This window comes from Ochotona princeps, chromosome 11, assembly GCF_030435755.1.
Source record: "Ochotona princeps isolate mOchPri1 chromosome 11, mOchPri1.hap1, whole genome shotgun sequence".
Taxonomy (NCBI): Eukaryota; Metazoa; Chordata; class Mammalia; order Lagomorpha; family Ochotonidae; genus Ochotona; species Ochotona princeps.
The window spans coordinates 70,432,408-70,457,545 of record NC_080842.1 but is presented as its reverse complement, the minus strand read 5'-3'; the positions used below and the strand labels follow the sequence as shown (position 1 = coordinate 70,457,545).

General features: G+C 51.7%; 1 protein-coding gene across 1 annotated transcript; it reads left to right on the top strand.

Moving 5' to 3' along the window:
• Window positions 1-4,665: 4,665 nt before the first annotated feature.
• Window positions 4,666-6,099, top strand: DRD5 (dopamine receptor D5). Its single transcript, XM_012931415.2, has one exon. The coding sequence runs from the start codon at window positions 4,666-4,668 to the stop codon at window positions 6,097-6,099; it is 1,434 nt and encodes a 477-aa protein (XP_012786869.2).
• Window positions 6,100-25,138: the final 19,039 nt, after the last annotated feature.

Below are 25,138 nucleotides of genomic sequence, written 5' to 3'. Positions count from 1 at the left end.
GCGGGCAGGGAAGCCACCCACTCTCGGCTGTCTTCCCCAGCTCTCGGCACTGTCCACAGGCCCTCTAGCCACTGATACTCGGCCTGGGAAGGACCCAGTGTCAGGCCTCCATCCCGTGTGTCCTTAGCACTTTGAACATTTCAATCTCCCCCACCCCACCCCACTCTCTCCTCCTGCTCTTCCTCTCTGCAACCAGCAACTACAGGGTTAATGCCGGCAGCACAGGGGTGTTCCCAAGCCCCCCCTCCCCCCAGGGAGGTTTGAGATCCAGTGAAAGGATCAGAGTTCCCAGAAAGCTCTACCCTTTTCCTCGGTCTTCCTTGAGGTCTTCTCACCCCCAGGGATGTGGGGAATATAGCATCAGGAAAATTAGACCGCATCCTACTGTGGTCACCATGGCAACGGGGCTCCCCTCCCTCTCCGTCTCACTCTCCTGCCCCCTTTGGCTGGCAGGGGCTCCCGAACCCTTGACACCCTTGACATTTTTGCAGAGGAGCTCACTGCCCCAGGGCCTTTGCACTGCCTTCCTTCCCTCCTCCAGAAGGCTCTGCCCCAACCCTTATCTTTCTGACTACCTGAAGGCGTTCCTGACCTCTGCTTGGCAGCTGATTGCTCTGGCCTCTGCCTCATTGTTCTGCTTGATTTTCTTCCTAGCCCTCAGCATGGAGTCATTATACTGTGAAAACTGTTCCTCATTTAATCTCCCTGTAGAATATAGACTCGAATACCCATGGCCTAGGGACTGGTGGTAACTCAGTCCCAGTAATTTTGTCCCATGTAGGAAAAGAAGGCATCTTGTCAACATGAATGTATTGCAAAAAGTTCACGGAAAGCAGAATTAAGATATGCTTATTTTGGTGTCAAAAAATTGAAAGAGCATAGTTTCTCAAGATATGCGTTTCCATGAAGTTCATCAAGTTCACTCCAGGCATGGATTTGAATTTTTTTTTTGTACACAAATAAGCTTACCTTTTATTTCTCTCTAAAACAACTTTTTGAAGGGCTTCATCTTTTACTGTCTTCTGTTGGACATTCTTCATTGCCATCACACAATGCCACCTGGTGGTCACCCCCACACCCACATCCCTGGCTGATCTGCACCCGGAAAGCCAACAGGACATTTGGGTCCCTGCCACCCATGTGGGAAATCTGGCCTGTGTTCTGGAGTCCTGCCAGCTTTGACTAGCCCAGCTCTGGCTATTGGGGGCATGTGGGGAGTGAACCGGTGAATGGAAGATCTCTCAGTCTCCCTGCCCTTCTAGTAAACAACAATATCAACAACACCCAGATGTTTGTTGGGTGTGACAGGACAGAGGAATGGGATTCATCAGACCTGCAGGGTCTGAAAAGCAGCTGAGACTTGTACAATGAGTATTGTGAGCCTGAGTTTCTAAGGGTCCAGAGTTTCTTGAGTTATGGAATCTAAGATGTATTTTTATTTGAAAGTCAGAGTTACAGAGAGAGGATGGGAGAAAGAGAGAGACAGATCTTCCATCTGCTGGTTCACTACCCAGACGAATGCAGAGCTGAGCCAGAGCTGAGCCATATGGGTACACGCACCCAAGGCCTTCAGTTGTCCTCCACTGCTTTCCCAGGCCATTAGCTGGGAACTGGATAGAAAGTAAAGCAGCTGGGATTTGAACCAACACCCCTATGGGATGCCAGCATTTACAGGTAGATGATCAGCCTGCACTGCCACCATGCTGGCCCAAGTTATGGAATTGGGTGCCTGCAGGACCAGAGGCCATGTGAATAAATGACCCATGCAATGTCCAGAGTTGTGATCAGTAACCCAGGGCTCCTGGGGGAGCACAGGCGCCTGCTGGGGTCACACAAGTCTAGGACACTTCCTGGAGTGGGAACGGGGTTGGAGGCAGAGGGAGGGATGGAGGGGAGGCCTCACCCCCACTTCAGGGCCAGCCCTCAGGCACAGGTGTGCTCAGCTCCCAAAGGGCCATTTCCAAGCTAGGCAGCCGAGAGCCTCTGTCTGCAGTTCCCTCTCGCAGGCGTCTGCTCGCTGATGTGTTCTTGCCTCCCTTACTCTGTCATTCCTGGAGAACCTGCCCTGGCTAGCTCTACCCTGCATCTCCTCTCCCCACTTCATTCCAGGGGCTCTCTGGGGAGACAGTCTCTTCCTTTGGGGATCACTTCTCCACCAGCATTCCAGGCACAGCGACTCTGTGCTCTAAGCCCCTCATCACCAACGCCAGGGCTCTGGGCTTCCAGGCAGAGTAGCCCTAGGGCCAGGAGGAAGTGAGGCTCCCAGCACTTGCTGCACTCACTGCTTTGCCTTGTTGAAGTGCCACCTTCTAAATTCCCAGTACTAACCCATTTGCCAGTTGAGAAAATGAGGCTCAGAGATCAAGTCACCTATTCTAGATCCCCAGGCTAGTAGGTACATGGTTCTCCTGTATACCATCCCTGTGTTCTGTCTACTTCTTGGCCTACCAACCCACAGAGAAACTCTCCCAGGAAGTCTTACACATCTAGCTTGTCTTTGTCAGTCTCCTCTAATACACATAAATAAATAAATAAATATGTATGTGTGTGTATAACAGATTTATTTTTATTTGTTTGAAAGGCAGAGTGACAGAGAAAGAGGAAGAGAGCTTTCATTGGCTGGCTTGCTCCCCAGAACGCCACAATGGACCAGGAGCCTGGAACTCTGTGGATCTCCCCCGTGGGTGGCAAGAGTCTGGGATTCTAGGCCATCTTCTGCCATTTTCCCAGGCACATTACCTGGGAGCTGGACAGGAAGCACAGCAGCCAGATCTTGAGCTGGTGCTCCGATGTGGGATGCCGAGATGCTGAGTGTAGCTTTCCTGTGGTACCATGCTGCCCCTGCTGTCTAGTGCTTCCTATCAAACATGCCCACAAAGCTACACACCATGTGTCATAGTCATAGCTGTGCATTACTCTTGGGGTTCAAGCCCCTAGAAGGAAGGTGTACAAATGTACATGTCTGTACACCTGTGTGTTCCCAGCTAGCACAAGCGCACCTGGGACATAATAGGTGCTCCATGAGGACCTGCCCAGTGTGAGGATGGATAGCTGGACTCCGCACCCCACTTTCAGAACTCCAAGTTCTTTTCTGATGTCCTCAGTGACTGTACTCCAGGGAAATGGAGTGGGATGAGGAATTCCAACAGGTCTGCTGGGGGCGGTGGTGGCCTGAAACCAGATGGTCTTCAGAGGGAGGAGTGGCTGGAGAAGGAGGGGCTGTGGACTAAGCCAACAGCAGGATGTCGGAAAGCCCCCAGGAAGTGGGATGCTCACCATCGCTTTGAAGACCATCCTGCCAGTGAGGAGCAGAAGGTGGACACAGTCGGCGTAGAGGCTGTGACCGTAACACAGGCAGCGGAAGACGGCATCCTGAAAAGGATGCCAGTGTGCACGATGCAGCCTGACTCTGAGAAGGTGGGACACCTGCAGGTGTGGGCCCAGGGTGCAGGGCACCGGGTGATGTGTGTGCCAGGCTGGCAGGTAGACTTCATCATGCTGCAGGTGGCTAGGCCAGTGGCTCCCAGGGGAGACCGTGGCCACCTGGCAGTCTCACCTTTAGCTCTCTTATCAGCAGTCTTGGCTAAGCTGAACTCAGCACCCCTGAAGTTGAAATGTCCACAGTGGAAGGCTCAGCATCACCCCTTCCCCTCTCCAGTGCTACCCACTGGTCTGTTCTCCAGCTGAGGCTTGGGACCTCCCTTGAAGGCTCCGTTCCTTCCTTTACACTGCCGGGGCAGGTTCCCATCCTTCTGGGCTCAGCCCAAGTCATTATCCAGAAGGAAAGCTGCTCAGCGTTGGCTGATGCTGGGGAGATGGACAACCCCTCCATCCGTTGGGTCGGGCTGCTGTCAGGAGAGGTGTTTGTGCTGGGGCCGGGTGTTGCGAGAAGGAGCAGTAACTCTTGTGCGCCTGCGCAGAGGAGCAGGGATTGTCGTTACTGTGGATAAAGAGAGCTGGGACCAGGGATGCTGCGTGGGGGCACGTCAGATGGCAGCGTGGTGAGAATGAAATCGGGCCAGGCTCAGGTCTGAAAGACTTCCAGGGCCACCTCTTTACCATGGCTGCCTGCCCACCTGGCAGCCGAGGTTTGTCCTACCCTCCTCCACACCTCTGTTTTGTGGCCAGGTTGAACACATTTTCATCTTCCTCTTGACTCCAAGCCAGGAGCACCTCTGGTACTTGTGGATTCGCCCCTGGACCTGGGACAGAGCAGAGAGCGCCCAGGCACAGATGGGGCGGGCGCGGGAGAGCAGAGCACGGAGGCTCAGGGGGCGGGAGCTCGGGACCAGCAGCGGCTGGGAGCGGCGCGCAGCAGCTGAGCTCACCCGGCACCCGCAACTCCCGCGGCTCCCGGCCCCGCGCCCTCTCTTTCCGGCTCCGAAACATACACAGCCGCTGCCCAGCACCGGGACATTCCCGGCTGCCCACCAGCACTAGCTGTTTCCTGCTCTCAGCGTCGGATCGGAGGGGACTGGAGGTCGTCACCGACCTGGGAGGGCCATCTGGGCTCCCTCAGCCCCTCCACACTGCACATGGTGAGCGTTCCATAGGGTTAGGGGATTCCTTGGCTGCGCACCCTCTGGGGTGCCTGATGGGGCCGCCTGGGGGGCGCAGGGCTGAAGTTGGGTCCACTCGTTGCCGTCTTCTGCTGCTGAGCCTGAAATGCTGCCCCCGGGGCGCAACGGCTCAGCAGACCGTGCACGATTAGGGCTTCGGCAGCAGCTGGCACAGGCGGGCGCCGTGGGAGACTCAGCAGGGGCGGTGCCGTGGGGACCCGCGCAGGTGGTCACCGCAGGCCTCCTGACTCTGCTCATCGTCTGGACCCTGCTGGGCAATGTGCTGGTGTGCATAGCCATCGTGTGCAGCCGGTACCTACGCGCCAGGATGACCAACGTCTTCATCGTGTCTCTGGCTGTGTCGGATCTCCTGGTGGCACTGCTGGTGATGCCCTGGAAGGCGGTTGCTGAGGTGGCCGGATACTGGCCCTTCGGGGCGTTCTGCGACGTCTGGGTGGCTTTTGACATCATGTGCTCCACCGCCTCTATCCTCAATCTGTGTGTCATCAGCGTAGATCGCTACTGGGCCATCTCTTGGCCCTTCCGCTACGAGCGCAAGATGACCCAGCGCGTAGCCTTGGTCATGGTGGGCGTCGTGTGGACCTTGTCCATCCTCATCTCCTTCCTCCCAGTACAGCTCAATTGGCACCGGGAGAAGGCAAGTCCCTGGGCCAGGGCGGACTTGCCTTCCAGCCTGGCCAACGTCACACCCTGGGAGGAGACTGGGGAGCCAGAGGCTAGGGCACAGAACTGTGACTCTAGCCTGAATCGGACTTATGCCATCTCCTCCTCACTCATCAGCTTCTACATCCCAGTGGGTATCATGGTCGTGACATATACACGCATCTACCGCATTGCACAGGTGCAGATCCGCCGCATCTCCTCGCTGGAGCGTGCAGTGGAGCACGCGCAGAGCTGCCAGGGCAGCGCCACGCCCTGCATGCCGGATGCTGGCCTACGGGCGTCCATCAGGAAGGAGACTAAGGTGCTCAAGACCCTGTCGGTGATCATGGGGGTCTTCGTGTGTTGCTGGCTGCCATTCTTCATCCTCAACTGCACGGTTCCATTCTGCGGTGGAAACCCCACGGGCCAGCGGGCTGGCTTCCCGTGCGTCAGCGAGACCACCTTCGACGTCTTTGTCTGGTTTGGCTGGGCCAACTCCTCGCTGAACCCGGTCATCTATGCCTGCAACGCTGACTTCCGGAGAGTGTTTGCGCAGCTGCTGGGCTGTGGCCCCTTCTGCTCGCGCACGGCCGTGGAGACCGTGAACATCAGCAACGAGCTCCTCAGCTACCACCGAGACACGGCCTTCCCCAGGGAGGTGGCGGCCGCCTACGTCCACGTGATCCCTAATGCCGTGAGCCCCGGAGATGGTGAGGTCGGTGAGCAGGAGGAGGCACGCGCCTTCGACCGAGGGTCTCAGGGCTCTCACAAGTCCTCAGATGGAGAAGCGGCTGCCGAGCCTGTATGGGAACTGGACTGTGAGGGGGACAGCTCCTTAGGCAAAATAACACCTTTCACTTCCAATGGATTCCACTGAACAGCTGAGAAATGCGCGGGGGAATCTACATACCTACACGTGCACATATGCGCACACGCGTCTGTATACATGTGCGAACACACACACACACACACAAACACGTACTTTCAGTGTTTCCGGGCTGCTTGTAGGCTTCTGTGTTCCGCGTGGTAGTCCGCGTGCAGCTGAACCTCACGTGCTGAATTCCTGGGTGGTCTTGGAGTTATCTCAGTCAGATACACCCCAGCCTGATAGAGATGGAGTACCAGAGAAATCATGGCTTGGTTTTCAAGACACGTGTCACGTGATCTTTCATTAAAAAAAAGAGAGAGAGAGAAAGAGAAGGAACCTTTCCCCTCCTGTCTGAGACAAGTGCCTTGTTGGGTGGTCACTTGGAACAAGCACCATGGGAGTGGTGATGCTGGGGTGGGCACTGCCTTCCTGTGGGCTGTGTCTCTGGCCAGCCGCTGGGGTGGGCACCACCTTTCTCAGTGGGCTGTGTGCATGCAGTTCTTGGCACTGTGGATGTGTTCAGCATCACCAAGCAGTTCCAACTGATGGCCTCTGCTTGTAAGGATCAAGTGTTGTGTGGACGATGGGGTGAGATGTTTGCTTGGCCGGGCTGCTTTTCAGCACTGTCTCTGCGGAAAGCACTGGGCACCCTTAAGAAGCAGAGGAAGAGCTTTGCTGGGCCTGGATTTGCCAGACCTAAATGCATGCACTGCATGGTTTGGCCTTTTCGAGGGACAAAAGGGGCCTTGGGAGTTTTTATTAGACACACACACACACCGCGCAGTGGATGCTGGAAACTGGTGTGCAGGTCACTGTGGTACACACAGACTTTTTGAGCCCCTCTTTTACAACTGCCTTTTAAAAATAATGTAGGGTAACACCATTGTTCTGACCCCAGAGGCTGACTGTAGCCAAAATAGCCATCTAAAACAATAGCATGGCCTCAGCGTGCTTTAGACCCACACAGCTTTACAAGGTGAGAGTCTAATATGCTCTCTAGAAGAAATCCTGCTTTTAGCTGGCTGCTTTTATGTGGAGACTGGAGCAGATAGGCAGATGTAACTTAACTCAAACGTGGCAGCCAGAGAGGACATGTGAATGAGGCTGAAGTTGGAAGAGCTGTAAGGTGCTTAGCACAAAGCCAGTCTGACTCGTGCCACACTGCACTGAATGCCTCTGCAGCAGGCATGGGCCAGGAAGCATTTGTTTCCAGTGTCACCCGAGCTGAGAGCATATGCTTACCATTAGACCTCAATGTAAACAGTGCTAATGGGAGTGAAGGAGATGTGGGTGTGTTGTTGCTTACCGGGACCTGCCCCCAAGCTTATGCCATGGACAGTTGCATCTGTTTTGGCCTCTGTGAGGATCATTTAGTTGTCAGTTGTCTGCACCATGCCTTGCCAATTGCAACAGGTGCAGTGCCTGGCACAGAAAGCTTGAAGGATATTTGTTAAGTGAAGAGCTGTTTTTGGAAGGGTGAGATTGAAAGCAAATCTTCGTCAGTACCATTGCTCTCCCTGCACGATTTGTTGCTCCTGACGGCTGGCATTGGGCGTCTGTGTTCAGTTCCCGACCTCTGGTGACCTGACAGTCATGCAGTTGATGATGGCAACATTGGAGGTGGTGAAGAAAGTTCTCGGAGTTAGGTATGGCTGTGTGACCTCCAGCAGTCCGTGACCTACTGGGCCTCTGCACCACTGCACCAAAACTATTTTGTGACTCTAGTGGCAAGGGACAGGGCTCATGGGGAGGCAAATTCAGCAAAAAACCTGGGATGTGAGGGCTTTGGAATTCTCTCTGTAAAATACCACTCCTTCCATATTGTCTATTCACATTGCCTGTGAGCCGGGCGCTGTCCTTGGTGCTGAGAATAGTCATCCATGGAATTTTCTGCCTGTTTGGAACTCGGTGGGAGAGGGACGAGCCAAGGATCACACTGGACTGTCATGCACTGCCCTGTGCCCTGCCACACAGACCGCGATGTCAGGCAGTGACGATCACCCTGATGCAAAATAAAACAAAGTGAGTACTTGGTGAAACTGCTGTCTTGTCTCTGGTGGGCAGAGAAGGGCTCTCAGATCCGGGTGAAGGGGGGCTAGAGCCACACCTGTATCCAGGCAGAGGGAAGGACAGGGCACAAGGCCGGAAGTGGGGTTGCACCTGGCATGGTCAGAGAAGAGAAAGGTGTGCAGGGTGGCCAGAGGGCTGCCAAAAACATTCTCCATTCAGGAGCTGGTATTTGGCACGGTGATGAAGACGCTAATTGAGAGGCCCTCATTCTATATTAGAGTGCCTGGGTTCGAATCCCTGCTCCTCCTCAGATCCAGCTTCCCGGTACTGCACACCTTGGGAGACAGCAGTCATGGCTTAAGTGGTTGAGTCACTGCCATTCACGGGGCAGAGCTGGAATGAGTTCTGGAGGCCTGGTCCTGGCTGTTGTAGGCATCTGCAGAGTGAACTAGCACATGGAAGACCTTTTCTCTGCTTCTTTCTCTCTATCTCTCTACCTTTCAAACAAATAAAAATAAACACATAAAAATTGAAGAAAATAATGTACTAATACATGGGTCAAAATATCCTGTCCTTTGTTAATAGGTAATTGCCTGATTAATTGATTCATTCTCCCATCTGCATGTCAGCTGATCTTCCCTGATCACCTGCTCCAACCTCATGTTTGTGTTTGAGGTTGACAAATAACCAAGTGTTTCCTGGATTCTAATTTCATCCTTAGAAGTTATTATTCTTCATTTTTACAGATGAGGACATTGAGGTATAGAGGTTACATTGCTGGCCTGAGGTCCCCTGGAAAACAGGTGCTAGGACCAGGGTTCACAGCCAGGCCAGTGGGTCTCGACTGGGGCAACTGGGGGGAATGTCGGCACTCAACCCCTGGGATATTTGGCAATATCTGGAGACACACAGGGAGCGAGGGAACACATGAGAGAACTGTGGTGATGTGCTGAGTCCCCACTCTGCAGCTGCTGTTCTAAGCAGGGAGGGCCGTGGTGGGTTAGACAGAGTGCGCCTCGGCTCTTGGCATCCCTTGCTTCTAGAATGATGCCATCACACACATGCATGAACCTCACAGTGATCTATGCGCGTGTGGATTTCCAAAGCAAGAGAAAAGCAAAGGACACACACAGAGCTGCTGTGTTCCACGTGGCCAGGTCGGAGGCTGCGGCTCACAGTTGTCCCATTGCGGCAGCTGTGCAGTGGAACTCCCAAGCCTGGCCAGCCAGAGTGCTTCATGGGCATGGCTAGGCCCTGGGGGACCAGCGAGCAGCCTGGGGCTGAGCCACTCAGCCCAGCAGAGCCATTCAGTTCTGGGGGTCAGTTAGCTCTCCTGCACCTGTGGGCTATTCCCCACTCTCCAAAGTGGAACCTTTAGTGCTGTCTTCCAGTGAGTGAGTCACCCTTGCACGGCCAGTCTCTGGCTTGGGTCACTCATTGGGAGAGGCATCTTCGTGTTTGAGACCGGCCTTGGCCTTGGGGGGCGGTGAGCTCTGTGGGATCAGATGTTACAGCACAGTACGTGTGAATGCTGCTCATACTGGGAAAACACTCCTTAACATTTCTGCTGGTCACCCAGCAGGTGATTCCACCTGCGTGCAAGATGGACTCTGTTGAGGTCTAGGGACACCTACAAGATTACCCAGCAGTAGACTCAGTGAACCTGAAGGCTTTTTTTTTTTTTAAAAAAAGATTTATTTATTTTCACTGGAAAGGCAGATTCACAGAAAGACCTTCCATCTGCTGGTTCACTCCCCAAATGGCCGTAATGGCCAGAGATCAGCCAAGCCAAAGCCAGGAGCCAGGAACTTCCTCTGGGTCTCCCATATGAGTAGAGTGTCCCGGGGCTTTGGGCCATCCTCGACTGCTTTCCCAGGCCGCAAGCAGGGAGCTGGATGGGAAGTGGAGCAGCAGGACACAAACCAGTGCCCATATGGAATCCCGGTGCACGCAAGATGAGGATTTAGCTATTGAGTCATCACGCCTGAAGAGGTTTTTATTTTGAAATGGTTAATTAATTTCTTTGATAGGAGGAGACAGAGAGATTTTCCATCTGCTCATTTATTCTCCAAATGGCCATAATGGCCAGGACTGGCCCAGGTCTAAGCCAGCAGCCATCTGGGTCTCTCACCTGGGTGACAGAAGCCCAAGCACCTGCGCCACGCTGTCTCCCCAGGTGTATTAGCAGGGAGCTGGAGAGGAAGTGCAGCAGCAGGGGTATGAACAGGTGGCAGCCTAACCCTCTGCCCCACAGTGCTGCCCCATGAAGGGGCTTGACCCCTGCACCAGGTGGACAGTGCATGGGGAGTGGAGAGCAGGGGGACCCTGCATGGGGAGTGGAGAGCCAGGTGGACAGTGCATGGGGAGTGGAGAGCAGGGGGACCCTGCATGGGGAGTGGAGAGCCAGGTGGACAGTGCATGGGGAGTGGAGAGCAGGGGGACAGTGCATGGGGAGTGGAGAGTCAGGGGGACAGTGCATGGGGAGGCAGAGCCGGGGGACAGTACATGGGGAGTGGAAAGCAGGAGGACTCTGTGGGGAGTGGAGAGCAGGGGGACCCTGCGTGGGGAGTGGAGAGCAGGGGGACAGTGCATGGGGAGTGGAAAGCAGGAGGACTCTGTGGGGAGTGGAGAGCAGGGGGACCCTGCGTGGGGAGTGGAGAGCAGGGGGACCCCGAGGCTGCATGGCACAGGCAGCGGGTCTCAGACTCCAGAGCCTGCCCTTCTACCCAAAGCCGCTGGGTGCCCCTCACTTCCCCTCCAGACCCTGTGCCTTCTTGAGCAGCCCTCGCGAGTGTGAGCACCCTTCCTGCTGACGTCCTTGTCATCCCCGAGTTGTTCCCAGACCATGCCTGTCCTGCCACATCATCTTCCAGCAAGCTTGGTCTGGGGTTCCAATTAATGAAGGTGGCCTGGTTCATTTGGATGCGAGAACTGAAGAGGATTAACACAAACAGGGTTGGTGGAATGTGTGTCACTTGTAGAATGACATCTCCATTTTCTGAGATAGTTCCTCGGTTCCTGGCAACCTCTACCCACCTGTTATGGTTTGTGCCATTTTTGATAAGGGATCTGTGAATTCATTCCACGGGCAACAGGGCGATCTGCCTGAGAAGGTCACACATGAGCCTAAGGAGGGTAAGTGACCAATGCCAGCACACGTGTCCACCTGTTCGTTGCTTGCTATCTGTTCATTCACTCTCGGGTGCTATGGTTCTCAGAGGCTGAGCCCTAAGACTGCACACAGAGGCAGATTGTAAGACTGTGGAGTCCCAAGGAGACAAGGATGAAAGTCTTCAGTGCCACAGGAGGTGGGGAATAGAGGTAGAGCTTCTGAAGGTGATGATGATAGTGACGATGGTGATGATGGTGGTGGTGATGGCATTGATCGGGTGACCTCAAAGCCCTTGGTCACTGCAGATCACCTGGTGGACTCAGGGCTCTGTGTTTTGCCTTTTCTCCACATTGCCTGTGTAGCCCTTGCACTATCCTGCTGAGGGCCTTTACAGTGAGTAAATAACGTGGTCGCACACATGGTTGAGTGCTGCCTCCTGCCTCCTGCTTGTCGCCCGCTGCATGCTGTGCAGCCAGCGCAGCTGTGCGTGTGTGGGCTGATGAGGTGATTGCTTCTCTGTCCTCACAGCCCTCACATCCAGTCTGCCTTTATTAGCGCAGATTAGATCTGGAGGAATAGATCAAAGAATACGTAGGAGAACTTAGAAATGAATAAAAGAAGTCACTTTAAGGCGTGTTGTCCAGGCCTGCTGAGTCCCATGAACGAATGACCTCTCTCCGGGCTGTCACAGGACAACTTCCCGAATTTGTGGGTGGCGACTGGCACCTGGAGAGCAAATCTGTGTCACTTGCACCTGCACTGCGCAACTCCACCTCTGCCTTCTCCCTTGTCTCTTCCCGTCAAGGCAAAGCAGTTGTAGCCAGAGCAAGCAGCAATGAAGAAATCTAGATCTAGAAATAAATACAAGCTTTCCTTTCACTTGCCTTTTTTAAAAAAATTATGTCAATATTTACTTTGGCTAGATCAGTCTTCTCATTCTCCTTTTAATATCAGGAAGCCATCTTGGCTTGGCTACCTGATGACCGTCCCAGTCCCCTCTCCTTGCCTTCCTCCCAGGATTTCATGTGCGATGTGGGAAAATCACCACAAAACTTGGCACTAACAAGGCAAGGTTGCAAAAAGCTGAAGCCACCCACACGCCCACTGATGGAAGACGCATAAATGAAATGCAGGCTTTCTAGGCAGGAACGAAATTGGGACATTACTGTTCTGATAGTCTAGCAGTTGTCCCTTCTTAAGGTGCCATGAGGGGTCTTTGTTACAAAGAGCTTTTGGTTTGGGCTCCTTTATTCATATATTTGTCCAAAAATCTTTAATAGCCACTCACTTTTCAGTTGTTTCTTGTCCCCCTAAAAAGTGGGAAAAATGTTCCCTTGAAGACCGGGTAACTTTGACCTTGTTACTATCCCTGCCTTGTTACATAGCACATCTAAGTGTTTACCCATTCTTCTACTGCATTAATCCATCTTCGTCTTGGCGCATTGAAACTCAGAGCTGCCCACCTAACTCTTCAATATCGGTATCATTCATTCGAGTTCAGTGTTTGATTACAATTTGGTTATGATTTCAATGTAGACAAAAGAGGTTTTTTTTTTTTTTTTTTTTTTTTTTTTTTTTTTTTTAATTTTGAAAACATGAAAACCAACCAATCAGGGTTGAGAACTGACTTCCCCAGAAATTTTCCTTGTATTTCTTCTCAGGCCACTCCCACACTGTATCCTGTTGGCCACCGCTGTAACATCATCTGGAATGTTCTGGAGTCTGGAGTCTCCCTCAGAGGACGGTGCAGTGTGTAGGCCTCAGTCAGCAGAGTGCTGTGTGAGTCTTGCAGGTACCAGAAGTTACTTCCTGATCAACACAGTGCGTGTTTGCCTCGAGCACCTGTCTGCTTTGCCATTTTCCTCTTTGTGGACAGATGGGCTAGTATGGCTTTTTGGCTCTTCCGACCAACACTGATATGAAAATCCTGTATGCTTTCTCCTGGCTTCTGGCTGGATGCTCGGGTGTTTCTGATGCCATGGAAACTGGGCGGTTGCAGAAACTGATGCTGGAACTTTGAGGACTCACGGAGAGAACAGCAGTGTGTCAGGTGGCAAGGTTTTTCCTGCCCGTGGTCTGGCCATCTAAACTGCACCTGCTCTTGAGGGCTTTCCTGGGGGCTCTGGAATTCCGTCTAAGGAGGCAAGGCCCTGACACTTGGCTGGGGAGTCACAGGTGCCTCAGGGAGGGACTGTCTCACTGGCACAATGTGGAGGGGCCTGCTGGCAGCAGCTGCAGAGGCTGATGAGCAAGAGAGAAATTCATCAATCAATATCTTGCCTGGTGAACACAGGCACTAGGGCAGAAGGATTCAGAGAGGGATCAGATGGTGTGTCTGCACCACGTCATCCTGTTGCTGCATGGGTGTGGCCCTTAGACTAGCTCAGCCCCTGCAGGCCAGCAAGAGCCAGTCTTAATTCTCACACTCTCCCCATGACTCAGATGTCACCACCAGCCCCATTTTATGCACAATTATCCTGAGACTCAGAGAGGTGATGTCATCTTCCTTTGATCCCAAAGCTGGTGGAACCTTGAACCCAACCCTGCTGTGATTGTCAGCTCTTGGCATGGTAGCTCAGGACCACAGGAAATGACACACCTGCTCCTCTCCAGAAGCCTGTCTTGGCTTCCTGGCCCACACATGGGGACCTGACTTCTGGCCAACTCATCTGTAAACCGAGACCTTCAGAGCTGAACTACCGACTACAGCCACCAGTAGGGCAGAATCAAGTGACCAAGTGCCAGCCCAACGGACTGTCCAGATGCTGCTCTGTGGTGCTCAGCCCAAGCCCAGCTCAAATGCTTCCTCCTGAAAAGTCTCCCTGAGTCTAGGTTGAAGTTTCTGTCTCTGCTGTGTGTCCTTCGGCCCCACATGCTATTCAGAAGGTACTTTATTGCTCCACAAACTTTTTTGGTTAAAAATGTATTTATTTTTATTGGAAAGTCAGATTTATAGAGAGAAGGAGACACAGAGAGAAAGATCTTCCATCTGCTGGTTCACTACCCAAGTGGCAGCAACAGTCAGAGCTGAGCCTATCTGAAGTTAGGATCCAGGATCTTCCTCTGGGTCTCCCACGCAGGTGCAGGGTCCCAAGGCTCTGGGCCATCCTCTACTGCTTTCCCAGGCCACAAGCCGGGAGCTGGATGGGAAGTGGAACAGCTGAGACACAAACTGGTGCCCATATGGGATGCTGGTGGATGCAAGGTGAGTATTTAGCCACTAGGCTATTGTGCCGGGCCCTGCTCCACAAACTTTATAGGCACCACACTGACACTCAGCACTCTCCGGAGGCCCATGACCTTCTAGTTTATCTCCCTGGCTCCAGAGTGCTGCTCAGCCCCCAGCACTGAGTAGCTACAAACTCCAAGGCAGACTGCTTAGGTAGATCTGGTGACCTGGAAGTACTTCCAGGTCACACCCACACCCCATGTGTAATCCTCTCTTCCTGCTGGTCAATCAAAGCACTGCCTTTCCTGGGATCCATCTGTTTGATCGGGGACCTGGGGGAAGACACCATGGAAGTATGGACATTAAGTTCCATGTGGAATTTAGGGAGGTGCCACACTAATCCCCAGGCAGTGTTGTATATGTAGAGGCTCCTCTCATCAAAGGCCAACAGCAGGAAGTGCTCGCTCTCTCCCTCTCTCCTGCTGCACACCAAGACTGGAGTGGGTGCTGGAGGTTACTTGGTCTTTTTGGACAAAATCTTCCAGCCCACTGTCCATCTCTCTTTAGGGCAACCTGTGCTCACATGTATGTGGGTTCATTTCTCACCTTTATTATTTTATGCATGTTAAAAAAATTATGTGAAAGGTAGATTTATGGAGAGGAGAGATAGTGGGAGAAGGTCTTCCATCTGCTGGTTCACTCCCCGAGTGGCCTCAAAAACCAGAGCTGAGCTGATCTGAAGTTTGGAGCCAAGAACTTCTTCCAGATCTGCCATATGGGTACAGGGACCCAAGGACTTGGGCCACCCTCCGCTATTTTCCCAGGTCATAAGCAGAGAACTGGATTGAAAGTGGAGCATCCAGGAAACTAACTGGTGCCCAGATTAGATGCTGACACCACAGCGTGGAGGATTAGCTTGTTGAGCCATGGTGCTGGTCCTTCTGCAGTGGATTCTTTCAATTCTTGCTTTCACGGATGGTGGCACCTCCCAGAGAACTAGGCATTGCCCAGCTATGGCAGCAGAAACCTCGTCTACGGGCGAGAGGCTGAGTTTAGCCTACTATGGCCAGGTGTCAGGTGATGCTTGAACCTCCAGGTAGAGCTTCTGGAAAGCTCTGAGGTGGCAGAGCTGAGAGCTTGGGAGTGGCCTTGAGGCGAGAAGCATCAGGTGCCTACAGCAGCTGAGGCAGCCCTGATGGTGGCAGCATCTGTTACGTGTGTGTGTGTGTGTGTGTGTGTGTGTGTGTGTGTGTATGTGAGTTACGGAAGTCACAGCATGGCAGGGTGGGACTGGGGAGTCAGAGGATACCAGGGAGCAGGAGAACTGCCAAGCAGACACATTGGCTGGCTGTGCCTCAGGAAGCTCAGGGTCACTTTGACGGGAGCCAGAGCAGCTCAGACACACTCCATGGACTGACGGGAGCCTGGGCTTGGGCAGACGCTGGGAACCGCTCTGCTGCCTGTGTTACTAAGTGAAGCTTTGCACCTGCCCTGCTGGGGTGAAGAATTGCCAGCTGGGCACAAGTGCTCCTCGACCAGCCCTACTCACCCAGGGGGTGACCCTTGTAAATGCCACTCCAGCCAAGAACTGGATGTGTATCTGATTAGAAATGGGGATTCCCGCAGACGAATGGGAGAAGTGTTTTCTGCAAGTGCCTTTTACTGTTTTCTCGTGCTTCTAATGAGAAGCAATGAATTGCAGAGGAGTGAGCGGGAGGCCTGTGGCTGGTGCTGGGAGTGGCAGAAGCCACACGCAGGCTGTCCCAGGAGGGTCCGGGACAGTCTGAGCCAGGGTTTGGAGGGAAGGCTTGGGAAGCTGATGTGGGGAGTGGAGCAGAACAGCCTTGAGGCTCATTAGCACGTCCTCCTCTGGAAGCCAGGCTGACAAGGAGCGTTCCTTCCACCTGGCCAGCCGGCTCATCACAGAACCTCATTAGTTCCCCGGGAATAGACTACAAGCCGCATTTTCTTCTGACAGGTGTGTGCTCCATGGTGGTGGCAGAGCGGCCCTGGTTGCAGGTGGAAGGGGCTTGGACTGTGGCCTGCCTTGTGCCATCTCACCTGTGGACCACTTGTCCATGGCTTCCACCTGTCCCAGTCCCTCCTGGGGCTTACAATAGTTGGATTGTGGGAGGGCTAAGTGTAGGCCCACGGGAAGTCCCTGGACAGCCTGGCATGCCCCTGGGCAGTCTTTCAGGGAGATGATGGTTCAGACCACTGCACTATGCTGGGCCTTGTACTTATAACGTCGCTGTATCATCCAGTAACACCAATTGTTTCTTTTTGTCTGTGTGTCCATCATGGACTATGATAAACACTTTCATTTTTACTTCTAAAATTTTCATTCATTTTTATTTTTTTTTGAAAGGTGGAGAGAGAGAGAGAGCTTCCATCCATTGGGTGACTCTCCAGATGCCAGCAGCAACTAGCGGCCAGGCCATTTTGAAGTCAGGAGCCCAGACCTCTATCCAGGTTCCTCACATGAGTATAAAAAGGACCCAAGCAGTAGAGGACCACTACCACCCCCCAGGATACAGAAGCAGGTAGCTGCGTTGGAAGCAGAATATCCAGGACCTGATGCTGGTATGGGCTACAGGTACCCCAAGTGGAGACTTAATTGCTGCACCAATACAGCTGCCCCAAAGTCATTTAATACATTATCTGTTTAAATATTCACAGTTATTCTTTTACTATTATTATTTATTTTTATTGGAAAGTCAGATATACAGACAGGAGGAGAGACACAGAGGAAGATCTTCTGTCCAATGATCCACTCCTCAAGTAGACACAACAGCCAGAGCTGCACTGATCCGAGCCAGGAACCTCTTCTGTGTCTCCCACATGGGTGTAGGGTTCCAAGGCTTTGGGCCACCCTTGACTGCTTTCCCAGGCCACAGGCAGGGAGCTGGATGGGAAGTGGGGCTGCCGGGATTAGAACCAGTGTCCATATGGGATTCTGGTATGCGCAAGGCAAGGACTTCAGCCGTTAGGCTACCGTGCCGGGCCCTCACAGTTATTCTTTACACAAGCAATGTCCTTCTCCTTCTATAGATAGGAACTGTGCAATGGAAATCTGAGGCTCAAGCATCTTGAGCCCTTCCCCAAGGTCCTAAAGCCAGTGAGCGGCAGGGTGAGGCCAGTCCCAGCCCGCTTGCTCGCCATTGCAGGGGGCTTGTGTCTTTATTTGGAGAGCAGAGAATGGGTTGTTGCATCAACTAGTTCACTCCCTGAATGGTCACAACAGCTTGGATTTGTCTAGGCCAAAGCCAGGAGCCTGGGACTCCATCCAGGACTCCCATGTGGATCCATGCACTAGGCCATCTGCCATCTTCCCAGGTGCCTTAGCAGAGAGCTGGATTGCAAGTGGAGCAGCTGGGACTGACGGGAAGTACTGTGCTTTAATTCTCATCTTCTCAGTACCTAGTATCCAGTGGAGACACAGCAGGCACTCATGAAGGGCCAGTGTGTAAACGAATAACCTATATCATGGTTAAACACCTGCTGGGTGCTAGAATTCCTGTAGGATGCTCTGGCTACAATAGCCACTGAGATAGCCTGCCTGTCTGTGTTCCCATCCAGCTTGGGAGTCATTCTCTAAAGGTTACATCATCTGTTGATTTCTTCCCCTCTTCTCTTCCAACAAGATAAGCGTGTCTAGCACTTGGTAGCTGTGGGTACTTTGGGAAGCCATCTGGAGATGTCTCACACCTTCTCCTCTAGAAGTTTCCAAGGAGAGCATGAACAAATGATGGCAAGGCAATTTCAGGTTCCTGGAAATTGTGTGGAAGGAGGGGCCTGTGACTTCCTGGGTCACAAACGCTTTTGGAAAGGGCTGGTGAGTGCCAGCAGACACTGGCCATGGGAGGGGGCTCTGCGTTACAGCCTTCACAGTCCCAGGGAATGCAGACTTGCTGCCAAGTGCCATGAGCAGAGGTGGTGTTATAGGGACCTGGGTTTCCTGATGTGACTCCTGGAATCAGCACTCAACACTTCTCCTTCGATGCCTTTGCTGGCAGCCAGGCAGGCTACCTTTCCGGATGGCCCAACCTCTGTGCATTCTCATGAGTCTCTCTACCCTGGCAACAGCTGCAGCGCCCCATGGTGCCCGCGCTAATGAGCACATGGCACACCTGTGCTTGGGGGCAACTCCCCATCAGGTTCTTGAGGCACAGGTGGGAATTTTGCTGGTCATGCTGCCCATGCTGGCCTGAGTGGAGCCGGTTGGCCTTGAGGGGTCCTGTGGTGCTGATCCTGTGGACAGGAAGGACTTGACAGGCAAGGCCTGGGCCACTTTGGAGGTCAGAGTAACAGAGCGGTCAGGTTCAAGTGGGACTCCCAAGGGTCTTTGGTGTTTTAGGCTCCAGGGGACGCTGTCTGTGGACTCTCGCTGCTTCATTAGAACACATAGTCGATGAAAGGACTGTTATCAGCACTCAGGGAAACTGAGACTCATGGAGGGCTGCACAGCCACGGTCAGATGACCCTGGAACTGAGACTCGGAGGCAAACAAGGAGGGCAGTTCTCTGTTGCCCTGTAAGGCAGGCTACGTGAAAGGAGAACTGGTCTCACCCAGAAGGTGGGCTCCGGTTTGCCATGTCTGAATGGTGTCCCGGGGGAGACACCCACAGGCTGTTACTTGTTGAGCTGTTCTGACCCACGCACACCTCTGGCAGTCCCCAACATGCCAGGTTGGACAAAAAAGGGCGCTATTGTCCAAGAACCCACTGATGTGTGCTCATCATTAACCCTCACGATGGACAGAGCCTGCCTTGCACCATGCCAGTGTTGGTTTGATCCTCCAAGCACCTTTTTTTCCATCCTCTTCTGCTCCACCAGGATTCCCTCTCTGATTCTGGGTGACTGGCCAAGTAGCCTATTAGCTCACCTCGTTCTCTGTCCTCTGCCCTACCCATCACTTCTGGGATGAGCACCAGGTCCAGGCTGGTTAGGCACAGCACCTGGTCCTCTGCTGTGATTGGATCTAGGGATGCATACAGAGCCTGAGCAGGGCTGGGCAGTCTTTGGGAGGGTAATTTCTGGACACTGCAGCTGGCAGATCATTTGCAAGCCTACCCATCATAACTCCTCCGCGTGCTTCTTTGAGATGTGAACGTAGCTGCTACCCATCAAGAATCGGAGTCTGTTCCCCATCCTCATGAGCCTAGGTTGGATCCATTGAGGAGCAGGCGTGGTGGAGTCCTGAGGCCCCGTCTGGACAGACTGTGTACATTCCTGTCCCATGCTGCAGGGTGAGATGCTCAAGCTGGGGCCTTAGAGAAGCAAACACTGGGGGGCTGGGTAGGGGCCGGGAGAGAGGTTTTCCCCACCAAGGTGGCCAAGGTGAGAAGAGGCAGGGCTGCAGCTGCTATCCTGACACACCTCTGGAAGAGTCTGACCGGCGCCTGGGGTAAGGAACAAGAGAGACAGCTGGCACACAGAATGATGGTTTTTGAGCTCACGAATGCACCAAGACAAAAGCTTATTAGACTGCTGAGGTTCCCTAGCCGAGCAATATAGAGCTTTCCTCAAAGCACTCAGAGTTCTAACAGATTTTTCCCCTCCCACTGTCTGGATTATTACCTACAATTAGGTTTCAACCAAATCTTACCGGCCTGGTGACTTCAAAAATCTTAAGTCACCTCCTCTACTTCTCTGTTATCCCTTGTTTTAAACAATGATCATATTCACACAGTCGTTTATTCACCTGGCAGTTTTTAATTTAGCACTTGCTCTTTTTGAGATGCTGTGAGAACTCTTGGTTATGTAGCAGGTAACATGACAGACCCAGTATTCGCATTCAAGACGTGGAATTAGAATTGTGTTAGGATCCAAGAAGGACGAGAAATGAGCATTGCACAGGAGTGCACATTCTACCTGGCAATCTTGGTGTGAAAGCCAGAAAGGAACAATGTATTTCTTCATTTTCACTCTTGTGATGAAACTACCAGCCCCTTTTGACGTCTCTAGTCTGGTCACTGGAAATACCTGATTTCAGTCATGCCTTTCTACGCCTAGACTTTCCACAGCATGTTAACAGTTTCCGGTAGTAAGCCATGTCTTTAAGATCACTCCAAATGTGAGTCACATACACATGGACCTAACGGAAGGATGAATTCACAGCATTCTTCTCAACACTGTATCTGTCGTCACCACCCACGCTCCCTCTCAGAATCCACACTCCTTCCTGCCCTCCTTCTGAGCTCAAGTTTTTGGCTGAGACATACTGCCATCCCCAAATGCTGTGATTTAATGAGAGGAAATTTCCTTGAGGTAATATGCAGATTTGCCAGGGGAAGTGAGACTGATAAGGGTAATTACATCCACACCATAGTGTAAATTACAATAAGTGTCTAAAACTGGGAATAGCTGTCACTGAACATGATCTTTGCTCTTTGGGGTTCACACCCAGCTCATGGATGACCAGGGGAAGCAAAAGCAGAAGGCGGCTAATTTATACCAGGCCTGACCTCCCAGAATCCTGTCACTAAACTGAGAGGTCGTGGCAGAACTGGAAGTCTCCTGCATGGACCTGCGTCAAGTTGAACATGGAAGACACAGGACGAGTTTGGTTCCGGGAATATTTGGGAAGGGGGTCCATATGAAACTTATGCTTGTTCACAGTCCAGATCAAAGCCTCAACCAGCATCTCACCTTGACCATCACGGTCACCATGTCTGCTCCAACGGTCTTCTGTCCTCAGAGTGTGCTTGTTAATTTTGTTGTGGGCCTTTGATCTTGAATTTCTCCTCCGTTTCTTCATTAGCACATATGCAGCTCTCTTGCTGCCACTCATAAGCGCCTGCTCTAACCATCCCAAGGCACCCTAGTCCGATCCTTTGGGCTGTCACTGCCTCCTCTTCATATCTTTATTACAACACTCCTTTCTTCTGTTAGTGTGCAATGAGAACTCACCAGGGGGTAGGAACATTGAGTCCTGCAATGAATACAAGAAAGTCAAGGATCTCAGAATCCAGCAGGGGAAACATGGAAGTGACAAATCCTGGCACTCCTAAAGTAGTGAGAAATTCATCCACAAGCTTGAACTGCATCAATCAAGGTGAGTGTCATGGTCAAGTTTAGAGACAATACAGTGTCATGGTCAAGTTTAGAGATATTGCAGTGGGAGATTAGATAATCACGGGCAGACCAGGGGGAATGATTCAACAAGTTCATTAATGTTACAGTCCATCACAGCACCAGGCTGCCACAGCAGAAGGGATTAACACACGGATGTGGTACATTCAGGTGTGAAAATGAATCAGTCATCATGGGGGAGTCAGTGGAGACCCAAAGGTGCTGTGGTAGGAGGAAATTGTTCATGTCACAGAATTTCTCCAGCATGTTGGCACTATCGTGCAAGTGTTTTCTGCCAACTTGAAAAGTAAAGGAATTATGAGCGATGTTGTGGTGTCATGGGTTAAGCCACCACCTGCCATGCTGGCATCCCGTATGAGCACCAGTTTCAGTGCTGGCAAGACCACTTATGATCCCCTGATAATATGCCTGGAAAAGTAGCGGAAGACGGCATGAGTGTTTGGCCCCGTAGCCACATCGGAGACCTGGCCTGCTTGAAGACGGCATGAGTGTTTGGGCCTGCAGCCACATCGGAGACCTGGCCTGCTTGAAGACGGCATGAGTGTTTGGGCCTGCAGCCACATCAGAGACCTGGCCTGCTTGAAGACGGCATGAGTGTTTGGGCCTGCAGCCACATCGGAGACCTGGCCTGCTTGAAACTTTAGGCTCTTGGGTTTTTCCTGGCCTAGCTTTGTTACAAGCATCTGGGGAGTAAACCAGCAGATAGAAGATTTTTCTGTGTGTTTCCTTCCCACCTCTCGGTACCTCTGCCTTTCTAACCAAAAACCAAACAAAGTTAAAAAGAAAACAGGCTTTAGCATCATAAAACAGAAAGCCCCGTTCAGCACTATGGACAGCAGCACACTGGGGCAAGCCGCTAGGATCGAGAATCAGAATAGAGTTCACATGCAGCCACCTGTCCTTCCAAGAAGCAACTTGCTGAATAATTAAGTATCTGGGTTTGCTTCATTTGTTTTCATTCACCGCCAGGCTCTTTCCTGTCACAACCTGAATGAACTGAGCTTAGGTTTAGTCGTAAGATCAGCTTAAACAACACAGATGACTTGACAGTCAAAGGAAGGTGGGCAGCTTAGGGCTGCTACCGCAGCTCTGCCCCATTAAACTTGACACAGTTCCTGTGGCACACCCGTACATGCTGCCTTTCACTTGGTGGTCTAGGGTGGGTGGCCTAGGCTAGTACTTCGTCTACAGCCTCTTCCATTTGTTCCTCTTCCAAAAAGGAACTTTCTATAGGACCTACTTAGTGCTAGAAACAAACAAAAAGATGTTATTGTATGGGTTGAAAAGCTGGAATTCTTTGGATTCTGAGGTCTTGGGGAAGCAAAGTTCTGTAAAAGCCTGTGAGGAGAAGCAGACAGGATGTGTGATCTGAAAAACGCCTATCTGGAATGGTGTAGTGTTTGTCCCACGTAAATCTAGTCAAGTGATGTTTACTTCAAGGTGAAAAAGAAATAGAAAAAACTTTTAGTATTTCTGTCTCACTTCTCAGTGAAGTTCCATATGTGTTGTTTGTTCATTACCCACAAGGTAATCCATGATCATTTCCATTGCTGAGGTAACAAGCGCCAACTCTTAGTGGCATAACTGAGAGCAGAATAGTGGTGCCCAGGGCTGGAGGTGGGCAGGGAGAAATGGGAAGGTGTTGGTTCGAGGGCACACAGTTTCAGTTCTGCAGGATTAAGTTCTGGACTTCTTTTTTTTTTTAAGAGTAAGTTATTTTGGGCCCGGCGGCGTGGCCTAGCGGCTAAAAGTCCTCGCCTTGAACGCCCCGGGATCCCATATGGGCGCCGGTTCTAATCCCGGCAGCTCCACTTCCCATCCAGCTCCCTGCTTGTGGCCTGGGAAGGCAGTTGAGGACAGCCCAGTGCTTTGGGACCCTGCACCCACGTGGGAGACCTGGAAGAGGTTCCTGGTTCCCAGCTTCGGATCGGCGCGCATCGGCCCGTTGCGGCTCACTTGGGGAATGAATCATCGGACGGAAGATCTTCCTCTCTGTCTCTCCTCCTCTCTGTATATCTGACTTTGTAATAAAAATAAATAAATCTTTTAAAAAACCGCATTGCCAATGTCAAGTACGGACGGACTCAATTCACACGGACTCAATTCTGTCATCCTTCACTTGGGCAAAATAACTTACTCTTTTTTTTTTTTTTTTTTAAGATTTATTTTTATTACAAAGTCAGATATACAGAGAGGAGGAGAGACAGAGAGGAAGACCCTCCCTCTGATGATTCAATCCCCAAGTGCGCGCAACGGCCGGTGCTGCGCCGATCTGAAGCCGGGAACCAGGAACATCCTCCAAGTCTCCCACGTAGGTGCAGGGTCCCAAATTCTTGGGCCGTCCTCGACTGCTTTCCCAGGCCACAGGCAGGGAGCTGGATGGGAAGTAGAGCTATTGGAAATAGAACCGGCGCCCATATGGGATCCCGGGGCGTTCAAGGCGAGAACTCTAGCCACTAGGCCACGCCGCCAGGCCCAAGTTCTGGACTTCTAACCCACAGCATCATGGCCACAGTTAACAACACTGCACTGTGCTAGCAACTAGTGAAGACGCTACAGTTGTAAGTGTTCCAACCGAAGAAGATCTCTTAGGGGTGTTGGTTTTAGAATACCTTGGTATCAAAAGAAACTTATCTTTTAATTCAATTTCCATAAACTTTTTACAGGTGCCATCACATTAAGCATATGAAACAGTATTTAGCAGTTCTAGGCTAGGTCAGCAGGTACCTAACTGGAAAAATGAACAACTATAATAGGAGGACAGTGGTCTTGTTGGCTTGACTGCCTTGTTTCTAGCCAGCATAATACCAGGCACATAACAGGTGCACAGTAAGTATTGCCCGAAAGATTAAATTAAAGAATGAGTAGTATGATAGGCAGGACAATATCCCCCAAAGAGATTTAAAATCGAATCCCCAGATATTAAAGTTTGTGTAATATGTACATTGTGACAAAATACTCATGGATTTCAAAAAAATTTGGGGGGGTTTCAAAATTTTTGACACCTTTGAATTGATAAAAACCTTTGAATTCAATTTCCCAAGAACCTTTTGAGATATCCTCTTATACATGCACAAACACATTCACTCACGATGCAATAAGATCTGTACAAGGTTTTCTTTTTTATCACTGTAAATGTTTAGGATTGAGCATAGCATGCCCTTTCTCTAAGAGGGTAGACTTTCACTATAAGGAAAGCACCCTTCATTTTCAATCTCATGGAACAAGGAAAAGCAGGAATATTTTTTAGTTCTGTTCAGTCTGAGCTCCCTAATCTCTCAGCGGGGATGGGGGGGCAGGGTGGCCTCAGCCAGTGCTGCTGGAGCAGCTGCCAATATCTGTTGTGGGAAGCCATGCCTGACCTCTCACAGGCTTTGCTGCTTTCTCCCAGCTTGTTGGTGATTGACTGGCCAATCATCTCACCTTCTTGCATTAACCAACCAATATTTGGCTAGATGCCTTCCGGTGCTACTTTCTTTAGTTTTTGAAATTGTAGGAGCAGCTAGGGTGGAGGACTGTAGGCTCACTTCTCACCTCATTGTCTTGAAGAGCCCTTTGCTGCTGGAGCTTCATCAACCCTTTAATCAGTAGGTTGGTGCTGAACCACAGGTAACTCCAGAAGGTGCTATTTGCAAATCTTCCACTTCCACCTCTCCCTGGGG